The 25,060-nt window shown below is 44.2% G+C and overlaps 1 protein-coding gene, 2 long non-coding RNA genes and 1 pseudogene across 5 annotated transcripts; all 4 read left to right on the top strand.

Annotated features, from left to right (window-relative positions):
• Nucleotides 1-126: 126 nt before the first annotated feature.
• Nucleotides 127-2,984, top strand: LOC119299119. The gene has a single exon (XM_037576394.1). The coding sequence runs from the start codon at nt 202-204 to the stop codon at nt 2,767-2,769; it is 2,568 nt and encodes an 855-aa protein (XP_037432291.1). The 5' UTR covers nt 127-201; the 3' UTR covers nt 2,770-2,984.
• A 383-nt stretch (nt 2,985-3,367) lies between these two features.
• Nucleotides 3,368-7,642, top strand: LOC119299120. Of its 3 annotated transcripts, XR_005146100.1 has the most exons (4): nt 3,368-4,167; nt 4,580-5,224; nt 7,039-7,176; nt 7,259-7,642. It is a non-coding gene; the product is annotated as an uncharacterized LOC119299120 (long non-coding RNA). The 3 variants fall into 3 exon arrangements; XR_005146099.1 differs by lacking the exon at nt 3,368-4,167 and having other exon boundaries at nt 4,174-5,224; nt 7,042-7,176; XR_005146098.1 differs by lacking the exon at nt 3,368-4,167 and having other exon boundaries at nt 4,174-5,224.
• Nucleotides 7,643-11,934: 4,292 nt separating this feature from the next.
• LOC119299118 lies at nt 11,935-19,435 on the top strand (annotated as a pseudogene).
• Nucleotides 19,436-20,218: 783 nt separating this feature from the next.
• Nucleotides 20,219-20,791, top strand: LOC119296957. The gene is made up of 2 exons (XR_005145463.1): nt 20,219-20,352; nt 20,531-20,791. It is a non-coding gene; the product is annotated as an uncharacterized LOC119296957 (long non-coding RNA).
• Nucleotides 20,792-25,060: the final 4,269 nt, after the last annotated feature.

Here is a 25,060-nt window from a genome sequence, read left to right as displayed (position 1 = left end):
TCGCTCTAGTGCTTATAGTTGTCGTTAGGTGTGATGTTTGATGAATAGCAAAAAAAAAGACTAATTTGGATTAAGTTTTGAAATACGCATGAGTTGTTTTGTTCTCCCGAAACCCCCGAACGAACCTCAAGATTTCCCCGTCCCCCTCACACCCGCCGCCGGGCGCCGGCGGCGACAAGAAACCTGACGTGCGGCCACAGGATGCCCGCACCCGACGGCTGCGACAGCCGCCACGGCGGCGTCCAAGTCCCCTCCTTCCTCCCCATCCATCTCCCCCCACACGCCCCAACCCCGCAGCCCAGCAGCCCCTCCTCCCCGCCCCGGCCCGTCCCGCCGCTCTCCTTCCGCCACCTCTCGCCCTGCGCGCGCTGGTCCGCCTGGGTCACCGCGGCCCTCTCCGACCCCGGGTTCGCTCCCGCCCTCCGCTCCGCCGCCATCTCCGACGCCGTCGCCGCCTCCACGGCCGCCGTCATCCCCGACCGCCACGCCCTCTCCGCGCTCCTCTCCCTCTGGCATCCGGGCTCCCACACCTTCCGCCTCGCCGCCGGGCCCGCCACCTTCTCGCTCGAGGACGCGCTCCTCCTCGCCGGCCTGCCCCCCTCCGGCGCCCCCTTGGACCGGCCCCTCACTCCCGCCGAGGAGGACCTCCGCATCCGTCTGGTGGTGGAGAAGGAGAAGATCAGGGAGCTCCACCCGTGCGCCCGTAAAGCCCGGCGGGTGTCCGCGGAGCTCTGGCTCGAGTGGTTCGACAGCAGAATCCGGCCCGGGGAGGACGACGAGCTGCGCCACCTCGGGTTCCTCGCCTACTGGCTGGCCTTCTTTGTCACCCTACGCCTACGGCGCAAGGGCTGGGAGCTACCAGAGTGCCTCTTTGCACTCGCCGCCCGGCTTTGTCTTGGCGAGCGCATTGCCCTCGGCCCGGCGTTGGTGGCTAATCTCTATGCGGAGATGGACAGGATTGTTACTTCCGGGGTGGCGGGTGGCCGCGAGGACGTTTGGGCGCCGCTCTGGCTGCTGCAGGCGTGGATGTGGGAGCGCTACGACCGCCTGCGGCCGCCAGAGCTGAGAGCACCAGAGTTCCCTGTCTCGAATGTCCGCGTGCTCTTTTGGGCTCGGAGGAGGAGGAAGACCACACATGAGGAGTCTTTACGGGTTTTGCAGAAAGAGGATAATTGCTTCGAGTGGAGGCCTTACCTGCACAACTCTCTCAACTGGACTGAACCTGAGTGGTTCAGCAAGGAAACCGTCTTGGTGAGCTCTAGAGGTAAGCATAAGCCCGAGTGGTTGGAGGATTACCTTGCAATTATAAGGCAAGCGGCGTTGACTGGATTGTGCGGTGATGGCATGTATAACTCGACAATGTACAATCCCCACATTGTCGCAAGGCAGCTCGGTTATGATCAGGACGTTCCTTTTCCTATTGTCCATGGGTTTGACTCTAAGGGAATCGAGGTGTGGATACCTGGTATCTGCAGACGCGGGGTGGCCAGCAAGGAATATCTTGCATGGTTGAATGGGCACTTTGTGGGGCACCAGGATGCTGAGCAATATGGTAGGTCAGAAATTGCACACCAGGAAAACAGTGCTAGTCCATCTCCACCGAATTCACCTAACAGAAATGTTGCAGATACGGCAGGTGATAAATGTAGAGAAAGTACCATGCCAGATAGCAGAAAATGCAGCGTAGAAGATCTGCTACCTCAGGAGAACGAAACGGAGGTGGTTGTCCTAGACCTTAGTTCAAGTGATACAGACTGCAGTGCAACTGCGGTGAAAGGAAAAATTGAGAAGAAGAAAAGGTTAGATAAACTCTCTGGAAATGGTGACTGGAATAAGAGAAACAAGGTGTTTGGTGGCCATGAAGGTCTCCAGGCATGTGATGATGGGCTTGAAGGCCGGAAGTACTGTGGCCTCCAAAAAGATCCAAATTCTCACATTAATAAACGTGTTGCACAGCTTGAGAGTGACGATGAATGTGTTGTTCTTGAATCACATGGTGAGAAATGTGAAGTAATAAACCTCGATGATGATCAGGAAGAGAGTTTCCTTGATCCTGAAGATCATGATAGGCAACTTGTCCTGGAGCTAGAAGAGTTTGTGCGCTCTGGGCTTTTCTCACAATGGGAGGAAAGCTCTGATGAAGATGAAGTGGGTGGAAGAAAGCAAGAATCACTGAAGAATAGCAACAATGACCCTTATGCTGAAGCAGCCATGAGAGAGTACCCTGTGTTCTTTGAGCTCATTCCCCAGAGACCACATTACAGAGGGTTGGTGAACAACGATGACGCTCTACGAGATCTGGCCTGCAGTGGGATGTGGTTATTATTGGTTGGCTTGGCAAGGGAGGTGCTCAAGACATCATGTGACACTGATGCTCTGGAAGTTGCATATTTGCTGAAAAAAGCTCGGGAATTGGAACAAAATGGGTTCAATGTGAAGCACTTCATTGCCCGTCTGAAGGAGCCACAGACCCGACTTAGAAGGCTTCAGAATTCCAGGGCAAGGCTTGAGTATGCCCGGACTAAAGCACAAGAATCGGAAGGTGTTAAATCACTTTCAAACCATTTGAGTAAGCTGAAACACAATATACTAACAATGGAGAGGCATTTGGATGGAAATAAGCAAGATCATAGTGCATCTGTGCATAATGAATTGAGTGAAGGAATCAATCTAGCCAGCTTGGAGAAGGAAGTAGAAGCTGCAGAAAAATACTGTCAGGCAATGAAGGATGAAGTGGCTGCTATGAGACTGAGATACACAGATATTTGACAGTTGGCCTGTAAATCATACTCACTAGATTCACTAGACGTGCCTGGTAGTAGGCACGTCGAACTTGAGCAGATTTCAGGTTACTGTGTTCAGGTTACAGTGGAACTTTGAAAGATGGCGCATTGCAAGCAGAAACCCTGTAACATGACTTGGCTGAATTATGTTTCTTGTTTCGTGCACCAAGGGACCATTGTGTTAGTGGACCTTGAACTTTATTCCTGATGTGGAGCTCTGTTTTGCATGGATCAAGTAGGCTTATCCATGGAATATATACATGTTACTTTTATAGAACAGTACTGCAATGTGCAATTTGCTTTCATAATTTTCTAATCATGTGTCAAATGCTTAATTGGTCAGACCTCACCCGAGCTTGTGTCATATAAGCAAGGAGAGTGGTTTAACACGTAATTATCAGATTGCCAGCAGGTAATTACTAATAAGATTCGCAGATTAAGAAAAATTTGGTAGAGAATAGGAAGTCACATTCTTTATGTTAGGTGAGCATAACTTTACAGTGGGTGCTCTTCCATTCTGCAGCGGATTCATCGAACTGAAGATATAAAGCTTCATGCTCTACTTCGAGGATGCAAAGGCAAGTGTGTTACTTATACGAAAATATTTACAGTTTCTTTGCTGCAAAAATCTCTTCAATAGGAAGGAGAGTAAGTCAAAAACACATACATATAAGTCTAGGTATTTATGACTAGTTATAAACACGTCAACCCAGGTATCCTAATGTGGGGCTATAACTATACTGCAAGCGACCCAGGCTGTCCGCCCCAATGAGGCAGTAATGGCTGGCGGCCATTGCTAAGACTAGGATTCATTTCCCTTGCCGATTAAGGGCATGTTTGGCAAAAAGGAGATTAAAGTTGTATAAATATCAAGAAAATACAGAAATTGAGTGTCATGTCCAGTTGAATCCCAGCAAAAAATGTTGGCATTGTATACTGTTGCTTTGCGTGGGTGCTCCAAAAGAATTTTGAAAGAAAAATGTCTTGGAGAGAGGGGACCCGAGTTTTAGGACATCGAGTTAAACACAACTTATAGAGTAGATTAAATTAATCACATTTTCACTGCTAGCGAGACTAAATCAGTTAGGGTATCTATGTTTAGCTGTAACCCCTTCACACAGGGTGACTGAATCATCGAATTAAGGGTAAGAAAGAATTATATAATGATTTGTCCTCTGTTTCTCCTGTACCTATGGGGAGACACTTCCCTGCGACCATGTTTTGCTGCCATAGGCAAACAAGAAACTGGAGGCCCTCCTGCAGAAATGTAGGGAAAGACTGCGTACAATAGACCCAAATAGGTCGGACCCTTCCCCGGACCCTGCGCAAGCGGGGGGCGGCATGTACTGGGGACTGAGCTGGATTTCACCACGGTCAAGGGGTGGTATGAACCATTTTCAGATTGCTCACTTTCCGTTCTGCATAATGTCAGATTGTTGTGGTCATGATCAAGTTTGACCAAAATATCTGTCTCATACCTCTCAGATCAATATATAGTTTATAATTCTCTAGCTTAATTTCAGACTGAAGGTGAGGGTGAGGAACAATGCCCAAATTATGAGCAATCCACCCTTCTTTTTAATGCCAGTAATATGTTATGAACCCTGATCATGCTTAATATGAATTTCTGTGTAAGGAGAGTCACTGGAGAATATAGTGTCAGCAATCAAACATTTTGGCTCCTTTTCATTTTAGTATTCCCTGTCTTTGATTACTTTATGTATCTCTTACGCAAGGAGTATAACATATTATCGTGTGATAGCGATCAATTTATGACTGAAGTGTAAGGTTTTCAGATCTTTGCATCTTACTGAAGAATATGCTGGCTGCAATCAAAACATTGTGTCTGGCAGAACAAGTAACCATCAAAACTTTGAAATGCGAAGGAAATCAACCTGGGGATACTTTACCTGCAAAATAGATCAAAGGATATTAGAGGAGTAGAAGCCAATTATGCTTTGAAGCTTGCGGACAACCCTCAAAGAGATTTAAGTTGGATGAATACGAAGTAGCAATGCTGGGTAAAAAGCGAGCCAGGCAAACTGTGGTAATTAATGATGAGGACGCAAAGCAAGCTGGCATAATGACTACATCAACACCCCAGGAGAGTCTCGTGGTGCTGGTGAAGGAGATGCAGAAACACAAAACCAGCTGGTCATCAGGGACCAGCGGCAATTTGAAATGATGGGTTCAGAATGAAGTGCCGGCCCGAGTGACCAAAATGATGAATGCAATGGTGTTGTCAAACAGATGATGGTCTGACCAGTCTCTTATCAGAGAGCAGATGTAACAGGACTGAGCACTGCAGATCAGAAACGAGCCAACAGGAGGTCTCTTTGTTTCCAAGAGACAAGCTTCAGTAACTAATACACAGTATCATGACACATCTATTGAACCACTTCTACAGGAAGTGACAAGTGATAAGTTCTGGCACAATCCAGGTTAATTCTCATACATTATCCATGTTTCTTTTGGATCTCTTTAGTTTTAAGTAACACCATAGCAGTAACACAATGCTTAATCTGGAAAATTATATAATCTATGATGAGAAAACGAATCGTGTTTGATGTGCTTGCTTAATCTGAAAAATTATACAGCTCGCTGCTTTGTGCTCTGTATTCAAAGTTGTTATAGTTTGCTCAAAGTAGAGTTTAGTCTGTTTCGTCTTGATACTCTGGCACTAACTTATTTGATTGCATGTCTTGTACCTGATGATTGTGTCTTCACTATTTCATTATCGATGGAAAGACCACTGTTTGCGCTTGTGCCCTTAATTTGACAAAGCGCATTTTATGTTCATCTAAGCAGAAGAGTCTGAACTTCAGTTTGTTCCTGGAAGCTTTGAATCTGTGAGTACATTAGAGTTTTTGAGCTTTTGCTTTTTGAGGAATGCAGAGCTCAGCTATACAGTTCCTATGAGGAGTCTCTTGTGGCTTTATCAAGGGATGCACATGTAATGGTGTGCGTTGGAACCGTGGATAGGCATGATTGCATGAAAGACATACACTTTTTTATGGATGGCATGCTCTGTAGTAAACATAATAAGAAATGGCGCGCTCTCGTTCCCCGATCCAATTGCCTGACCAAATTATGGTTGATGTGTTCAGGATGGTATGATGTTGTTCTACCAGCACATGGATATAACTAGATTTTTAAAGGATAGGTCGCAATTTTGTCATTCCCTCGGCCTGGTTCAGGTAGCTCTACTGTATTCCTCGTTTAGTTGTGTATTAAGTGTGCAGATTTTTTTACTCTCAGGAAAGTATTCTGAGACCAAAGTGTCGGACCCTTCCCCGGACCCTGCGCAAGCAGTAGCTACGTGCACCGGGCTGCTCCCTAGAGTATTCTGAGAGCTGCACTTATGTACCCATTTCTTTGCTTTTTAGCTGCACACTCAAGTAATACTAATAGGAAGACTGTCGGTTCAAATGAAGATGCCGAGTCAGAGTGTGGATGGCTTGTTGGTAGAGTCCGTTACCATATGCCTAATGCTACGCGTGATCCCATTGGAGCAGTTATCCGTTTTATGTTGGGAATTCATCCGATTCTAGCTGGCAATCTGATGTTCACAATATCTTTGCCATTTGATTGTTAGCTGGCTTGCACTGATAAAACCACGTTTTGGATGCATTTGAACTAGCGATTGATGAACTTGGTTTTATTGGAACCTTGCTGCTAGTTCTTTGCAAATGGATTTATTATTGTGAATTCTCATTTTCTAAGATTATGTCACTCTGAAAGTTAATACTGTCGCTGATGTTGTTTGCTCATTAAGACTTCACTCTGCTCCTACCATGCTTGCATATAGTGTTAACACTAAATGAGATTTTCTGTATTTTTTGTATCAATGGTTACGTTTTGCAAACAACACAGTTTTTATTTTTTCCAATCACAGTTAAATTGAACAGTTGGACATGCATGCAATGTTTGCTCTGCAACTCATTGTAGCTTCCTAATTTGTACTTGATGCTGATAAAGTGACAACTATAGCAGCCTATTGCATTATTGGATGAATTTAAGCTACATTCCAACTAAACATCTCTTATCTTAACAGGCTTTGTCGTAATCATGGGCATATTTATTTTTGTAGGTTTTAGCTGTTAGGCTGATAGGTTCAACTCATATTCTATGCTAACATTGCTTGATTTTAGGAAATCTATACTTGATTGTTCATCTATTGTTTTATACTGTACATTTGTTAACTGAATCCTGTACTTTCAGTCGTCTTATTATTCTTTTTATGGCGTCTTTGCAGCAGCGAGACTAATGTTCTGGGGAAACTGCAACCTCAAAGCACCTGGTATCTAACTGGTCTTGGTTCTCTTGCAACAACACAAAGGGAGTATGTAGCGTTGCATGCATTCCCCCATCTTAATGTGCAGGTGATACTTAGGTAAATGCTATCTGGGTTTCTTGGTTATTATTTTGCTTTTTTTATCAATGCCTTTGCTTAGATGCAAGATGCAATTCTTCAGCCAAGTCCAACGGATGAGATGGCAACACAGCGGAGGAGGCAACATCAAAGACGGAGGATCCTTCCTTCCCCGCGATGACGACGAAGGGGCGATGAGGAAGCAACAACGATAACTTTCCTTAGACGAAGAAGCAGCCTGAAACAACCTGAAACACTTTTGGCTAACTCAGCGTGCTCAGTCAACATCATTACAATGAAACCACCTTTAGTTCTTCCCAAAACTGCCGAGGGCCACATTGATCCAGTTTTTGTATAAGTTCAAGGTGTAAATGATCCGGTCTTAGAGTTCAGGGGATATTGATCCATCAGAAGGGTTTTAGGGAGAAAACTATACTTTCTTGATTTTTTTTTGAGGAACTCTCTATAATCTATCTATATCTACATCTATACTACTACTATTTAAAAAGAACGTAAGGTTCACATTTCACCTTTCTTCCCACCACCCATTTGTACAACCTTTCATGTATATGATAACCAATCATCTTAATTTACTTACATTCTGAACCAATTTCACTTTAATTTACTTACCAAACTTCTAATCAAAATAAAATATAAGGTAATTCACGGTCAGAATTTGATGGACATTTATTTACACAATCGCATTATTATTGATAGGTAAATCACAAGCTAACGTATTACAATATTTATATCACGTTGCAACGCACGGGCATTGTTCTAGTATAATTAAAAAGAACGCAAGGTTCCATGTTTCATTTTTCTTTCAAGCACCCCTTCGTCCAACCTTCTTGTATGATAACCAGTCACCTTAATTTACTTACCTTTTGAACTAGTTCCACTTCAATCTAAACTTCTCATCAAAATATAAGGCAAATCACAAACAGAATTTGATAAACATTTATTTATACAATCACATTAATAGGAACAGGTAAATCACAAGGAGTTTTGAGCTGACAATGATGGTGGCCAATGGCATTTTTGAGTAAGCGCCTAAAGAAGCGATGACATTTTTGAGCAATTGACGTTCCGAGTGGCAAAACTGAGTAATGAGACACAAGAAGTGACATAAATGATAAAAAGCCGTTTTTATGTGCGGGGTTTTTGAAAGGTTTTTTGCTTTGTTTTTTGGGTGGTTTATGTGCTCCTCTCATTGATTTTCTCCGGTTTGTTTCTTCATCGGTTTTCTTTCCTTTTTCAGCACGTGTCTACTTTTTTCAATGCTTATTGTACGTTTTTCATATATACGTGGAACATTTGCTGATACAGGTTGATTTTTTTTTGAATGATACAAGACATTATTGAAACTAGGCGGACATTGAGGTTCCAAACTTGTAGGGGTTTTCCTCTCGTCCGTGCGGCTGGAACCCTAGCCGCCGTCAGGGAGGCCGATCTTCCAACGCCGTTCTCCAATGGCTCCCCTCCGTCGGCGACCCCGGTCGTCGGTGGTGAGGGGGGTCGCCGGATCCACGCGCGTGAATTACTTTTTACTCCCTCGTAGTCTAGGTTTTTAGGTTGTTCATTGTTGTTGCTTCGGCGGCAACGATGACAACGCTGAATAAAGATTCTTTGGATCCTTCCCCGACGAGGCCATCAGTCCTATGGTTGGGGATGGATTTGGAAACCAGTCTGTTCAAGTAAGGATGGCGTGGCGGCGTCGGCATCCTCGTGGTGGACCTGTGCCCTCGGGCTCCGCCGTTGCGACAACGTTTGCTTCAGCATCGGCGCGGAGCTTGGGAGGTAGTCAAGGAGCGGATGCAGATTGTGGTCTGCATCGACGACATCTGGAAGACGGAGCATGTGCTGGGCTCGTGGTTCGTGGATGGCAGGTATGGTTTCCTCCTTCGGCGTTTTAGTCGTGGTAGGGTGCCAGATCTGGAGTTCGATGGCGTGTCCGGGATGTTGCCCTGGTCTGATTCGTTCAACGGCAAGGGCTTCACTTTTGGTGAGCCACCTTGGAGGTCCGCAAAGCTGCATATCAGCGATGGAGCCGCGTCGAGCTCGGGTGAGGAGGTGATTCGTCATTCTTTTTTTTGGTGGTTGCTATGGTGGTGCCGGAGGCAGGTGATGGGAGTTGGTGTCAAGCTTAGAGATGTTCTACTATCTTTTCAGTTTTGTCATGTCAGTCTTTACGTGACTTGTACTTTATTCGTTTTGATATGAATGAGACACATATTACCATGCAAAAAAAAAACTAGATGGACATTGTTTTCTGCATTATATAAACATGTTTTTAAATATCACAAAAACTCCCTCTGTAAACTAATGTAATATTACATGCAAAAAAATCTAATGTAAGACGTTTTTGCAGTCAAAATACCTCTTATATTAGTGTACAGAGGTTGTATATATTTTTTTTGAAACGCGTGAACACTTTAAAAAAATTATGTACATTTTCTGAATTGTGCAAACATTTTATAAAATGTCACAAACATTTTTTTGGAAATGCATGCATATTTTTCATGTATTACAATCACATTAATATTTTTTCAAAGTTGTGCGGACATTTTTTAGCGCTGCATAAACATTAAACAAAATCACGAATATTGTTTTGAAACGCATGAAATTGTTTTATGTACATTCATTTTTTTAATGCTTATTAAAATCTGCACGATTTTTTTTAACACTGCATAAACATCCTTTAAACATCGCATAATCATTTTCTAAATATAAATATAGAAATAACTTTTTTTTCATGCACGTGTACATGTGGTGTGCCTTTTCTGAGAACAACAACCTGTAGCGTGTTTATACCAGGAAAGAAAATACAGACGTGCGCTAGTAATGCCCGCTGGCCTGTTCAAGGCAAGTCGGAGTGGGCCGGCCCAATAGGTGAGCGGCGCGGCGCATGAATAAAGAAAAAACATATCCCTGCCCGTAACAGAACCCCCTAAGGGCATCTCCAACCGCGTCCCCAAAAAGGCCTTTCCAGACGATTTTTTCATGCCAGCACCAAATAAACGACCCAGTCGTGTTTCCAGAAGCTCGATTTTCGCCGGCCTGAACCGAAAACAGCGCCGGCGGATCCAGGCCGAACCCGTCGCGCTGGCGGCGCCCGGGGGCGCCGGGGCGAACTGTTTTGGCGCGAAACAGCCGTGGGCCCGCCGCGTCAGCGACACGGCGTCTCGTCTTCCCCCAACGGCCTCGGTTCCCGCGGGGAATCAATGCCAAGGCTGCCGCTGGTCAGCCTTGTCATTGATTCCTCACGGGCGGCGCGTCACGGGACGGTGCACCGACGCCTCCCCTCCCTCGCACGCGTACACACGGGTGTGGCGCGGCTATATAGCCGGTGGCCTGCACTCGCCTGTGCCCACACCAGCCCCGCCCCTCGCCGCCGCCCAGCTCCTTCCTCTCCCTACCTCTCCCGAGCGCCGCCGCCCAGCCCCTCCCTCTATCTCTCTACCTCTCCCGAGCCCGTCGCCATGGCGGAACGCTTCCCTGGAGACGAGGCGGCGGCCAACGGCTTCGGCCGCCGTTCGCTCCGTGAACAGGAGTCCTGGATCCTGTTCCAGGCGAACATCCCGGCGCCGCCGGACATGCGCGTTGGACCGACGGGGTGGAGGCTCAGCGCCGGGGGAGTGCCCATTCCCCCGTTGCCCGACGCCGTGGCGAAGCCGAAGTACTTCGCCGAGGAAGTCGAGGTCGTGCGCGCCTCCCTCACCGACGCCCAACTCTCCCTCCCCCAGTACGTCGCCGACGACCACGCGGTTTGGGCGGCGTATTTCGAGCGCCGCCAGTAGCAGCGCTTAGCGTCCATCAACGGCGCGCCGGTGGTTGGCGGCCGGCAGAACAGCGAGGGGCGCCACCTGTGGTGGGGCGTCCCCGGCCGCACACTCGAGGGCATGCTGACGTACCTCGAGGGCGGCAACGACCCGCCGTTGGCGTACCCGGCGAGGGCGGCCGCCCCGGCGCAGCACTGACGCGCCGAGCCATGGGCGCCAAGGAGGTTCGGGTCCTCCTCCTCTTCTTCCTTCTCCCGATCATCGCACTCCTCCGGCACTCCGGCCCTGCTCGGCGTCAAGGCCGAGGCCGCGACGGAGACGCCGCTCGGCCGGCGCACTCGCAGCGCCGGCATCGTCATCAACGAGGGCGGCCGGCGCGCCTACTCGTCGGCTCCTCCTCCGCGCTTCGTCAAGCCAAAGACGGAGCCGGGGCTCGCGTCGGTGACAACGGAGCTCAGAGACGACGACGCGGCCCTGCAATGGGCGCGCAGGGACTCCATAACGATGGAGAAGGAGCACCTGAAGAAGGCGAAGGAGCGCCAGTGCGCCACCCTGCTTCGCTTCGCGGAGCGTCGACGCGGCCGCGACGAAGGCGAAGTCGTCGTCATCTACGACAGCGACGACGACGACGACAATGCGCAGCGCACCAGTCCGCCATGGCGATGCCGGGCAGGGGTCCAGCAGGGGCGCCCGCGTCAAGGAGGAGAAGGCCGACGACAACGATGGCGGCGACGGCGGCGACTTCAGCCAGTTTTTCTTTTAGATTAGTTTATGTATATATGCTATGTAATGAAAATCCGCGAACTTCGTCGAAATGTGCCGAAATTTATTGTGTTTGGCCGAATTTTATCGTGTTTAAGCCGAACTTCGCCGAACTTTTTTTTATTTTAAAACATGCCTGTGAGCGGCTCTGGGGCCGGCGTCTGGGGACCAACTCGCCCTCAGACTCAATTTTTGTGGCGGCTTATCCCCAGGCGGCGATTTTAGGCGCCCTGGGGGCCAACGGCTGGGGATGGCCTAACCCCTGCCCCACCGCGTCGAAACGAACGCCGGCGCGCGTCCGCGGCGGCGCGATCCGAATCATGGACAAGGTACGCAAGATGACCCGTTCGACCCCCCTCCCATACCGTGGATGCGCGTCTCTCTCTCTCTCTCTCTCTCTCTCTGTACGTTCGGGAGCTGACGCGAGTTTGGTTGGTTTTGTGACGCAGCCGGTGGCGCCGGCGCCGGCGCCGGAGAAGGCGGCTCCGGACGATAAGGTTTGTCGAGGGTTGCTTTGGACTCAACCCCATTTTAATTTTCTTTCAGACCAGCGACTCAGCGAAAAAAAAAAATCTTCCCTTTTTTTCTCTCTGGTGGTGCGAGCAGCAACTCGACGGGAAGGAGCTGGAACCGAAGTTGAAGAAGGGCCAGAAGTTGAAGAAGGATCAGAAGGTATGTGCGCTGGAACTTGGTGACTCAAAGACTAGGATGTTGGCCCGAAATTGGTAATTGGCAACCAGTTTTCCTGATTCTTGGCCGGCGTCAGAAACTAGCTGAATCATATACTGGATCAAACAGCTCGGTGTATGTGAATGTGTGGGGAAAGATCACTTATGAGCCAGGTTGCTCTACTTGCAGGCAAGAGATAAGGAAGAGAAAAAGCTTAAGGCACTCTCTTTCATTTCGCTTTCCGCTGAACTGTTCCTCTCAGTGGGCTGATGTATGGCACGACTTTGGGGTTTCATTCGAGTAATGGAACCGGGGAGGAGCCTCCCTGTTCTTCTAAAAAAAAAGCTTAAGGCAAAGCAAAAGGAGGCGGCTAGGCTCCAGGTTGGAAGCATTTGTTACTGAATTTGTTATTTAGCGAGTCCCGAAGGTTTTGTGCTGATTTGGTTTTCTGCAGGCTCAAGCTGCTTCGGATGGACCGAAGAAAACCGAGAAGAAACAAAGGAAGAAAGCCGTGGACGATGAAAACCCTGAGGATTTCGTTGATCCGGACACCCCTATTGGGCAGAAGAAATCAATGGCCACTCTAATGGCCAAGCCGTATAGCCCAAGCGTAGTTGAGAAATGGTAAGATGCTACTTTCCATTCTCAAACTTAGAATTCGTTCCATCAGTTACGCCTTGCTGAATTGCATGCCTTGATTTTTTGCAATGTAGGTGGTATGCCTGGTGGGAGTCTTCGGGATATTTTGGGGCAGATCCTGCTAGCACAAAACCACCCTTTGTCATAGTAAGTGACTCACATTCGTGAGGATTGGGCGATGTGTGGTGTGAGCTGATTTAAGAAACTGCATCTTGTGATAGTATTTTTCTATAGATAACGGATCACATACAAACGGATTTCCTTCAGCGATAGCGCTAAGTTGTATAATTTCCAGGTTCTGCCACCTTCGAATGTGACTGGAGCGCTTCATATAGGCCATGCACTTACGGCTGCTATAGAGGTATTCATCATCAATGCCTGCACAGACAGACAGACCTATGTGGCAATGGTTGTAATTTCCTCTCCTTTCAACAATGCAGGATGCTATGATACGTTGGCGGAGGATGTCTGGTTATAATGCTCTTTGGGTCCCTGGGGTGGACCACGCTGGCATTGCTACACAGGTCTGCATCTTGGAACTGATCCACTATCAGCTAAAATTGTCTTATACACTGCTTTATATAATTCGTGGCATTTCCTGTGCTTCAACTTCTGAAACAAACACTACCAGTGTTCGTTGTTGACCATAGCCATTAAAACAAAGCTGTCAATAGGGGTGTTGGTCCCCTATTAATACACACAATGTTTGTAATGTGAGCAGATATCTAATAACCTGTTCTGTCTAGCAGGTTGTAGTGGAGAAGAAGCTGATGCGTGAAAGGAAGTTGACAAGGCATGACATAGGGCGTGACAAATTCATATCTGAAGTAAGCATCGGGTTTTCCTTTAACAAATTGTTATGTTTGCGATTGCCCTATGTTCTTTACTATTTGGATGATATAAAAGCTTTAATGACACTGTTATACCATGGAATATCAACAATGTAGATTCAGTCAGTGTTCTGTATATTTTTAAAAATTCACAATCAGCAGTGTCATGTGTGATGCGGCATGGATCGTAGTGAGCTTATTTCTTTGCCCACTTGGTGTATCCTCTTATCATCTTCTGTACAAGTCCTGGAATGGAAAGATCAGTATGGTGGTACCATATTGAATCAATTACGTAGTCTTGGAGCCTCCCTTGATTGGTCCCGCGAGGTAAACTTCTTATTTTCTTTAGTTATGAAAAATAATGAAAACAATGTATTATCTATAGTTCTAACTCCTAATAATGTCAACTTCGTTTGTCAGTGCTTTACAATGGATGAGAAAAGATCAAAAGCTGTAACTGAAGCTTTTGTCAGGTTGTATAAAGATGACCTTGTTTATAGGTCAGTATCCTCACCTTCCCCTGTTCCAGGTGTTAAGCATTTGTCTTTTGCCTGTTAAGTAATGCTATGGTGCTTTACTTCTAAAAATTTATATTCTTCATCATGTCTTTCAATTGCCAGCCTATTTTTTTCTAATGGATGTTTTGATCTTTTGCAGGGATTATCGCCTTGTAAATTGGGATTGCGCGCTTCTAACTGCGATTTCTGACATAGAGGTTGGTTAAGCCTTTTATTCTCTACAATATACAGTTTGGTATTGCACGTCTGACTAATATCAATTCATTTGTTTGAATATGCTGTTTTATCTGGTTGATCATTTAGGTCTTAAAGAAGAAACTATGCTAAAGGTCCCTGGTTACAGCACACCAGTACAATTTGGTGTCTTGATTTCCTTTGCGTATCCTCTTGAAGGAGGATTGGGTGAGATTATTGTTGCAACAACAAGAATTGAAACTATGCTGGGTGATACAGCAATAACTGTTCAACCAGAGGATAAAAGATATAAGCATCTGCATGGAAGATATGCAATTCACCCCTTCAATGGCAGAAAACTAAAAATAATCTGCGATGCTGTGTTGGTGGATCCCACTTTTGGCACTGGGGCTGTCAAGGTGTGATATAATGCCGACTGACTTATATTTTTATCTCATTTTACCTAGTTGAAACTTGTGCATGCACTGGCCCCTCTTAACTTGTGTTGTTGTTTGCTTTTTATGCAGATTACACCAGCCCATGATCCAAATGACTTTGAGGTTGGAAAGCGACATAACCTAGAGTTCATCAATATCTTCACAGACGATGGGAAAATAAACAGCAATGGAGGCACACAATTTGAAGGAATGCCAAGATTTGCTGCTCAGGTTGCTGTCATAGAAGCATTGAAGGCAAAGGTAGTACTGGATTCATATCATTCACATCAAAATATAGGTGATCTTGTCTTCAAAGAAAGGGTTGTTAGCGGTACTGCACTTGTTTAGTAGAAATTTGTGGCATGTCTACAAATCCTCTATTCTTAAATAGTTGTAACCCACTACCTAATTTCCCTACACATGCAACCCTTCCACATCAACAAACAATGCATGTATGCCAGTCATCAACCTGCCAGCTCACTACTTACTTGTCTTATGCATGCGGTCCTTCCGCTTCAACAAAATAATGCATGTTTACCACAGCATCAGACTACCGTCACATTATAATTAATCCTCACCGTTATGATGTCATCAGTCTAGCTATTTTCAAAAGTGTCACAGCGGCAACGCGCAGATTACCCTCTAGTTTTCACGAGTATAAGAGGGGACAAATAGTGAAATATCTTTAACTTTATAGTAATATTTCATTTTCCTTTTTTTTCTTGCATTTAATAGAAAGAGTACTCATAGTACTAGTGTTATCCATAAGAATTCATAAATTACATTATAAATGAAATGTGCACTTCTACTTTGGCTTGGCTGTCCTTTAAAACTTTGAGTGGTCTTAGTTTCTGTCTCTAGCTGATTTTCTTGAACCTCAAGCCTGTCCAAGATCATGCTTTTGTGGTTGGGTATCCATAGTTAGTCATGCCATTTCTTGGAAATGTCTTGTATGGATGTGGAATCCAGGGATAAATATATTAACTTTACTTAGTCGTTTTTCAATTTAGTTTCTTTGTTATCATTTACAGTTTGTTTTCATTTTGATTTTGCTAAGTAATTCAGGACTAACAATGTTTTATTCTGCTTGACAAGAGCTTGTACAAGGACACGAAAAAGAACGAAATGAGTTTGGGCATTTGTTCAAGAAGTAATGATGTGGTGGAACCCATGATGAAACCTCAATGGTTTGTTAATTGCAATACCATGGCAAAGGCAGGTCTTAATGCTGTAAGATCCAAAAAAATCGAGATTATTCCGCAGCAATATGAACAAGACTGGTACAGGTATATGTCGATCCTTTTTGCCTAGACGAGAAACATGCCACCTCTCGAAGATGCCATGCCAAAACAAATATGATCAATCTATTATCGTTGTCCTTGCAGATGGCTTGAAAATATACGTGATTGGTGTGTCTCAAGGTAACTCTGGTGGGGCCATCGTGTACCTGCATGGTATGTGACACTTGAAGAAGATCAAGTGACCGATCTGGGTTCCAACAATGAACGTTGGATAGATGCAAGAAATGAAAGTGATGCGAACCTTGAGACAAAGCAAAAGTATCCGGGGAAGAAATTCCAGTTAAATCAAGATCCTGATGTGTTGGATACGTGGTTTTCATCTGGTCTATTCCCATTAACAGTACTTGGTTGGCCAGATGACACCGCTGATCTTAGGGCTTTCTACCCTGGCTCAGTACTCGAAACTGGACTTGATATTCTCTTTTTCTGGGTAGCCCGTATGGTTATGATGGGAATGCAACTAGGTGGCGATGTGCCGTTTGAAAAGGTAATGGCACAAATGGGCACACCCTACCCCTAAAACAGTAATCCATAAGTCCAATGGTCCAATATTTATATCTCTTTTGCCAATAGCTGTCTCTGCACTCCCCCTTGACACAGTGAAACTGTGCTTAGGGTAAAAGTATAACTAAGAGTCCAAAACTGTCATTCTACCTTTAATCTTGGCAGTATGTGTAGATATATTTTTACAAACTAGAAGCTCCACATGGGGCTACTTTGTATGTGTAATTTCTTCTCAAAATAACACACTGTTCATTCCCCAGATATTTGTTGATGAATTGACGAACTTGATCATTTTGAGATATTCTCTGCCCCGCCATTTGTCTCTACAAGCCGCTCTAATTTTGTCCCGAATGAACTCTGTTGCTCTACTGAGTTGATCCTGTAATGTAATACTAAATGCATAAACTTGCAGACTTACCTTTCATTTCTGTCTGCAAGATATTTTTCGGTTTGCATTTGAAAATTACTTATTGAACCAACCATATTGATCTACAGCCTATTTGAACTATACTAGTCAAGTGAGGCAATCTAGTTGAATGTATGCTTCAATTGTATATTGAGTAATGACCACACCTTCTTTTTCAGGTTTATTTGCATCCTATGATCCGTGATGCACATGGTCGGAAAATGTCCAAATCGCTTGGGAATGTCATTGATCCCCTGATGTGATAAATGGTATAACACTTGAAGAACTCCTCAAACGTTTGGAAGAAGGAAATCTGGATCCAAATGAACTGGAAATTGCAAGAGAAGGGAAGAAGAAAGATTTTCCTGATGGAATTCCTGAATGTGGCACTGATGCCCTCCGCTTTGCACTGATTTCTTACACTTCTCAGGTTGTAGTCACACCCATTTGATTTTATGTTGTATTGTGCTTCCAGTTCACATCTTTTAACATAATTTTTGTTTTGTTTTACAGTCTGATAAGATCAATCTGGATATCAAGAGAGTGGTGGGGTACAGACAATGGTGCAATAAATTGTGGAATGCCATTCGTTTTGCAATGGGCAAGCTTGGTGGACAGTGCACTCCGCCGGCAACTGTTGCTGTGTCTCAGATGCCACCAATCTGTAAATGGATACTCTCAGTACTTAACAAGGCTATTGGGAAGACTGTCAGCTCATTAGAAGCATATAAATTCGCAGATGCAACATCTGCTATATACTCATGGTGGCAGTAACAACTATGTGATGTATTCATAGAGGCCATAAAACCGTACTTTTTCAATGACTCTCAAGAGTTCGAATCAACCAGAGCTGCCTGTAGAGATGCATTATGGATTTGCCTGGACACCGGCCTGCGCCTGCTTCACCCATTCATGCCCTATGTAACAGAAGAGTTATGGCAGCGTCTTCCTCAGCCCAAAGATTCTTGCAGGAAAGGTTCCATCATGTTATCAGAATACCCATCTGTTGTTAAGGTAAACACTCATGATGATTGTAAGTAAATCCAGAGAACTTCACCTTTAGATACCTATATTTACCAGTGGGAAGACACTATTCTTTATGACAAGAATGGGCATATGATAATCTTGAAAACGAAATCGATATGGTCCTGGACACTGTGAACAAACTAAGATCCCTGAGGCCACCAACGAATACAAATGAAAGGTTGATCAACTTTCTGGACTTCCCTGTTTCTGTATTATGCAGGCCAACTGCTTGATTGCCTCTTGTTCAGTACATCTGGCTTGTCGAAACATAATATCCTATTGCCTCTTCTTTCATGTACAGGCGACCTGCTTTTGCACTTTGTCGAAGCCAAGAGATTGCTGCCATTGTTCAATGCTATCAATCTTTAGCCGTCACTCTTTCTTCTATCTCGTCCCTTAAGGTTTTCACTTTACACTTTCATGTGATTATTCTTTTTATACTAGGGAAGTGCCTGTTTTTTCTGCCATGCCATCTGAAATTAGTTTGTACTTTGTTCTCTGTAACTTATGCTGAAACCATAAGTGGAGCTATCCTGTAGTGGACTTTAACCACTGATGTGATATTGAAAATTCTGCAGCTCCTGGCAGAGAGTGATCAAACTCCACCTGATTGCACAACTACTGTCGTGAACAAAGATCTGAGCGTGTACCTCCAGCTTCAAGGAGCTCTAAATGCGGAAGCTGAGCGTGAAAAGCTAAAGAAAAAGAGAGACGAAATTCAGAAGTAAGTCTATATTGTTTCTCCCAGCTGGTTTGAACAGTGAAGATATATGGCTAGGTTTCTTTTTTGTACTTGATTGTATCAGTAAGTAGCATGGTTTGCTGTGGATGTGTGCAGGCTACGGCATGCCTTGTCACAGAAGATGGATGCTTCGGGCTACAGAGAGAAGGCTCCTCAGGGCGTCCAAGAGGAGGACATGAGAAAACTGTCCGCCTTGTTGGAGAGGTCATCGGTGAAGCTGAAAAGAAGCTAGACACGAAAACTGTCGATGCTTGATGAGCATCTCTGTTGTGATTTGTGATGCGGCGTTTTTGTTTATACGTTGATGTCGCAATTGTCACTGGCAATGCTCAGATTTGTAGAAAGTCGAGTGGAAGGTTGGGGCTTCATTGCAGTTCCACCACATTTTACAGCGCGAAAAATATTACTTAAAACTCATAGATTTGCATGTGTATATGCAACGGATCAATTATGAGCATTTTTCTTTTTAAATATGCATTGCCTCTTATAACCACTGGCAGACATGCACTGTTTCCCTTTGCGAATATCTTGTGTGCTTTGTTATTTGTACCGTTCACGAACATGGATGAATTTAAATTATTTGTGTATGGTATGTATGTTTGTACTCCAACTTGTGTGTGGAATAGCAAAGTTAAAAAGGAAGCAAAAATAAGAAACTATTGTGAACACAGGTGCATGTCATAGAAGGTGTTTTTGCTTGGTGCTCGTAGATTATGAAGAACGTGTGCTTATCCATCAGTGTAGTGAGTTTTTGCACAAAAAGTCCATTGGTGTGGTGACCGCCATAGCCTTACCTTGCTTCCACCCAGAGACTGTACCTCCCGCCTTGAGAGAGTAAAGTTCTATCTCCAGAACCATACATTCCACCGGGCCAAAAACCTTGGCGCGAAGTTCATGGAAAGCTAGCGTTCAATACAAGGTTCCCACCTTCACGCATGATATTATGGAAAGTAATTCATGTCTCAGGCCAAAGCTTGGTCAGCAAGAGTTATCCACATACATGGTATTCATTTACAAAAGTTAATACGTACTCCCTTCATCCGAAAATACTTATCATCAAAATGGATAAAAAGAGATGTATCTAAAACTAATATATGTCTAGATACACCCCCTTTATTCATTTTGATGACAAGTATTTCCGGACGAAGGGAGTAGCGTAATCGGAGAAAACATTTAACACATTCAAACCTATCCAAAGAAAGCATTTAATGCATTAAAACCCAGATCCTCTATATAAACGCATACCACCAAGGCTCAGGAGTAAACATTGCAACAACACCACCCAGATCCAGATTAGAAAGAAGCTCCAGCATCTCCTCATGGCAACCCTCGGCAAGAGTACTAGCGTTGTGTGCCTCATAGCCCTAGTGCTCATGGCCACCGTTCTCTCCTCACGTGCCATCGACCATGGTTCGTTTTTTTTCATCAATGATATTATTTCTAATATGAAAATCCACTTTTACATAGTGTACATTTTGGGGTCATGAGACATGTGGATATTAGTAACACCGCATACACTATTTCTAGATCTGTCAAGTACTTGATGTAATTTTAGCAATTAACCTACACTAGTGCATCTGATTCTCAGGATGCGACATCGGTCCATTTCCCGGGGATAAGTGTCCCGAGCTATGTGAAAAAGCATGCGGTAAGCCCAGCGCTTGCTCATCAGACGGTCCCGTGTCTTACTGTTGCTGCGAACCAGTACGTCAAGATGGATCCATAAGGCCTCAGGAGGTTGCTGAAATGATACAAACATAGTGTCACGGATGACCAGAACCATGTCGAATAAATGTGCTAGCTCTTGATGTTAATGTAGTTAAACAAATAATGAATTTTCTTGCCAATCTGTTGTTGTGTTTGTCTTTTCTCTTAAGTAGTATATGGGTTAGTCTAGGGTGGCCTAGTTATTATACATCTAAGTGACTCAATTAAAGATAAAAACAGACAAAAAAAAGAAAATACTCTCGCAAATCTCCGTGCAAAATCGACTGAGATGTGCAACGGCCATGGACAGGATCGAGAGAAGTGCACAGTCATTCATGCGCGGCCCTCGTCGAGTTTGTCTGCCTTGGGATGCCGAGGCTGACAACGGCTGGGCAGTCGAGGCCGCACGTGGTCACGTCAGAGCTTCACACGAAGGGGGGCATCGGATTTCGGCACCGGTCACTAGTGGTGTCCACCGCCGGATGACAAGTGATTATTTATTGTTTTTGAGAGGCCGTCAATGCCTGTGAAGGGCGAGCCGTCGGCACCACATTGCAGGATTGACCGGACTCCGGCCAACAAATACTAAAATTCCTTCGTTTGACGAGAAATATTTTTATTATTTTTAGTCTATACTCCTTCCGTTCTTTTATATAAGGTCCATTGTTTACGGTACGGCTCAAGGCACATAACTATAGACAATTTAGGACAAAATTACCCCTAGCTAATTCATTAATTAGCGGAAAGTAAATCATTCAGGCTATGAAAGGAAGAGATACACACAATTGGGAGAGATGCCTTTTTCTTTTTTCTCTACAACACTAGTAGAAAAGGGGGCTTTCGTTCAGGCCTGGCCAGCCCATTAATCCCGGTTCTTCCATGAACCGAGACCAATGGATGCATTCGTCCCGGTTCGTGAGTCCAGGGGGCCGGCCGGGGCCTCGTGGGCATTGGTCCCGGTTCGTATGGACCCATTTGTCCCGGTTCTAGACACGAATCGGGACCAATGAGCCTCGCTCCTGGCCCACAACCATTGGTCCCGGTTCTTGGCTTGAACAGGGACAGAAGGCCAGGCTTTAGTCCCGGTTCCAGTCATGAACCGGGACAAATGAGTTGCCTATATATACCCCGTCGCCGCAGCAGAGCACTTCATAGTGCTCTGTTTTTTCTGGCCGGTAAGGAGAGGGCATTTGGGTGCTCTAGCTCACCTCCTATGCACACGAGGTGTTCGATGAAATACCCAAGCCACGCTAGTTAAGCTTTCTCCTCTCGAAGCTCGACTCCAAGCTCCATTTTCTCCGAGATTTGTCTAGGTTTAGCGGTCCATCACGTTCCGTCCCCGTCTCACCGCCGTCGATCGCCCGCACTGATCTCGTCGCCTACACCACCGTGGTGAGCCTCTTATCTTCTTCTGAAAGAAAAAAAATTCTTACTTTAGATAGATACTTGTCTAATTTTCTTATTTTCATTATTGCTTGTTATTATATAGTGCGATGGTTTTGACATGCGCCCCCGCCGGCCCTCGTCTTGGCTATGATTCGGATGTGGTATATATATAATATTATATTTTATCATTATTTGGTTCATTTATTGTTTATGACAATTATGCCCATCAAGTTGACATAGATTTTATTTATATAGGAGGTAGTTGAACCGGAAATTCCAACCGACCCTATTGTCGAGAGGTTAAATTTAGTTGAAGAAGAAATAATTACTTGAAGGAAAAATAAAAAAAATTGAGGAGGAGAAGATGATATTGGAGTTGCATGTTGCGGATGTCATCGATGATCACAAGATCAAGATGGATGCAATCTGGTTGAAGATTAGAAAGATTAGAAAATATGCCATTCATACCGAGGCTTGGTATCATTATGTCGTTGGATCAATTTTTACCTTGGTTGTGATTATGATCGCATTTGTTGTTGCATTGAAAGATTTTACATAGTTTCAATGTATGGTTTAACTAGATGCTCTGGAGAGGTATATGTTCTTCAATGAGAACTATGTATGTACTTTGTTTTTAATGTGATGATGAACTTCTATTAATTTGGTCACTTATCTATCCATGTGAACATGTAATGGTTTTTGACACACATAATTATATATAATGCACGCAGATGAACCGACAATGGATGTAGTTTTCCCCGTAACCCTCTCAACTTTTTAGCACATGTTATGTGGGTGAAAAATGATACCATGCCAACTTTCAACCTTTTCAGAGTTCATTTGAAATGCTTTTGAATTTCAGGGTCTTATAGCTAAAAAAATCAATAAATGCATAAAAAATAATAAATGAAGTCAGAAAGGGTTGAAAATTGATGATGTGGCTCTGAATGTTGCATTTTGAACACACAAAAAGTCTAGAGTTCAAATAAGTTTAAAAAAATGAAATCCGTTTCTAACAGATGAGTTTCCGTATGAAACTCTAATACTTCGAAAGAGATTGTCCATTTTGTATACGAAGTACATCTAGTTTTTGTCGTAACCCTCTCAACTTTTTAGCACATGCTATGCGGGTGAAATGATGATACCATGCCAATTTTCAACCTTTTCAGAGTTCATTTGAAATGCTTTTGAATTTTAGGGTCTTATAGCTAAAAAAATCAGTAAATGCATGAAAAATAACAAATGAAGTCAGAAAGGGTTGAAAATTGATGATGTGGCTTTGAATGTTGCATTTTGAACACACAAAAAGTCTGGAGTTCAAATAAGTTTAAAAAAATGAAATCCCTTTTGTAACAGATGAGTTTCCGTATGAAACCCTGATACTTCGAAAAATATTATCTATTTTGTACACAAAGTGCATATAGTTCTTGCCGTAACCCTCTCAACTTTTTAGCATATGCTATGTGGGTGAAATGATGATACCATGCCAACTTTCAACCTTTTCAGAGTTCATTTGAAATGCTTTTGAATTTCAGGGTCTTATAGCTCAAAAAATCAGTAAATGCATGAAAAATAACAAATAAAGTCGGAAAGGGTTGAAAATTGATGATGTGGCTTTGAATGGTGCATTTGGAACACACAAAAAGTCTGGAGTTCAAATAAGTTAAAAAAAATGAAATCCCTGTGTAACAGATGAGTTTCCGTATGAAACCCTCATACTTCGAAAGAGATTGTTCATTTTGTACACGAAGTGCATATAGTTTTTGACGTAACCCTCTCAACTTTTTAGCACATGCTATGTGGGTGAAATGATGATACCATGCCAACTTTCAACCTTTTCAGAGTTCATTTGAAATGCTTTTGAATTTTAGAGTCTTATAGCTAAAAAAATCAGTAAATGCATGAAAAATAACAAATGAAGTCAGTAAGGGTTGAAAATTGATGATGTGGCTTTGAATGATGCATTTTGAACACACAAAAAGTCTGGAGTTCAAATAAGTTTAAAAAAATGAAATCCCTTTGTAACAGATGAGTTTTCGTATGAAACCCTGATACTTCGAAAGAGATTGTCCATTTTGTACACGAAGTGCATCTAGTTTTTGCCGTAACCCTCTCAACTTTTTAGCACATGCTATGTGGGTGAAATAATGATACCATGCCAATTTTCAACCTTTTCAGAGTTCATTTGAAATGCTTTTGAATTTCAGGGTCTTACAGCTCAAAAAAATCAGTAAATGCATGAAAAATAACAAATGAAGTCAAAAAGGGTTGAAAATTGATGATGTGGCTTTGAATGATGCATTTTGAACACACAAAAAGTCTGGAGTTCAAATAAGTTTAAAAAAATAAAATCCCTTCGTAAAAGATGAGTTTCCGTATGAAACCCTGACACTTCAAAAAAGATTGTCCATTTTGTACATGAAGTGCATCTAGTTCTTGCCGTAACCCTCTTAACTTTTTAGCACATGCTATGTGGGTGAAATGATGATATCATGCCAACTTTCAACCTTTTCAGAGTTCATTTGAAATGCTTTTGAATTTCAGGGTCTTATAGCTCAAAAAAATCAGTAAATGCATGAAAAATAACAAATGAAGTCAGAAAAGGTTGGTGCCACTCTCGATCCCTCTCAACTAGCGAGGTGGGACTAAACTTTAGGCCGCGACACGGTCAACAAGAGGCCTTTGGTCCCGGTTGGTGCCACCAACCGGGACTAAAGGGATGCATTGGTACCGGTTCGTGGCACCAACCGGAACCAATGCCCCCCCTTTAGTCCCGGTTGGTGCCACCAACCGAGACCAAAGGCCTCTGCTTCCCGCCCTTTGGGCTGCTGAAAAGAGACCTTTGGTCCCGGTTGGTGGCACCAACCGGGACTAAAGGGGGCATTGGTCCCGATGGCACCAACTGGGACTAAAGGGGGCATTGGTCTCGGTTGGTGCCACCATCCGGGACTAGAGCTCTGGGTATATAACCAACACTTGTGAAAATTTTCATCTTCATCTCGCAGTTGCCCCCGACGACCCCTCG

This window comes from Triticum dicoccoides, chromosome 5A (assembly GCF_002162155.2).
Source record: "Triticum dicoccoides isolate Atlit2015 ecotype Zavitan chromosome 5A, WEW_v2.0, whole genome shotgun sequence".
Classification (NCBI taxonomy): Eukaryota; Viridiplantae; Streptophyta; class Magnoliopsida; order Poales; family Poaceae; genus Triticum; species Triticum dicoccoides.
The sequence above is the reverse complement of the archived record's forward strand: the minus strand, read 5'-3'. Positions and strand labels throughout refer to the sequence as shown.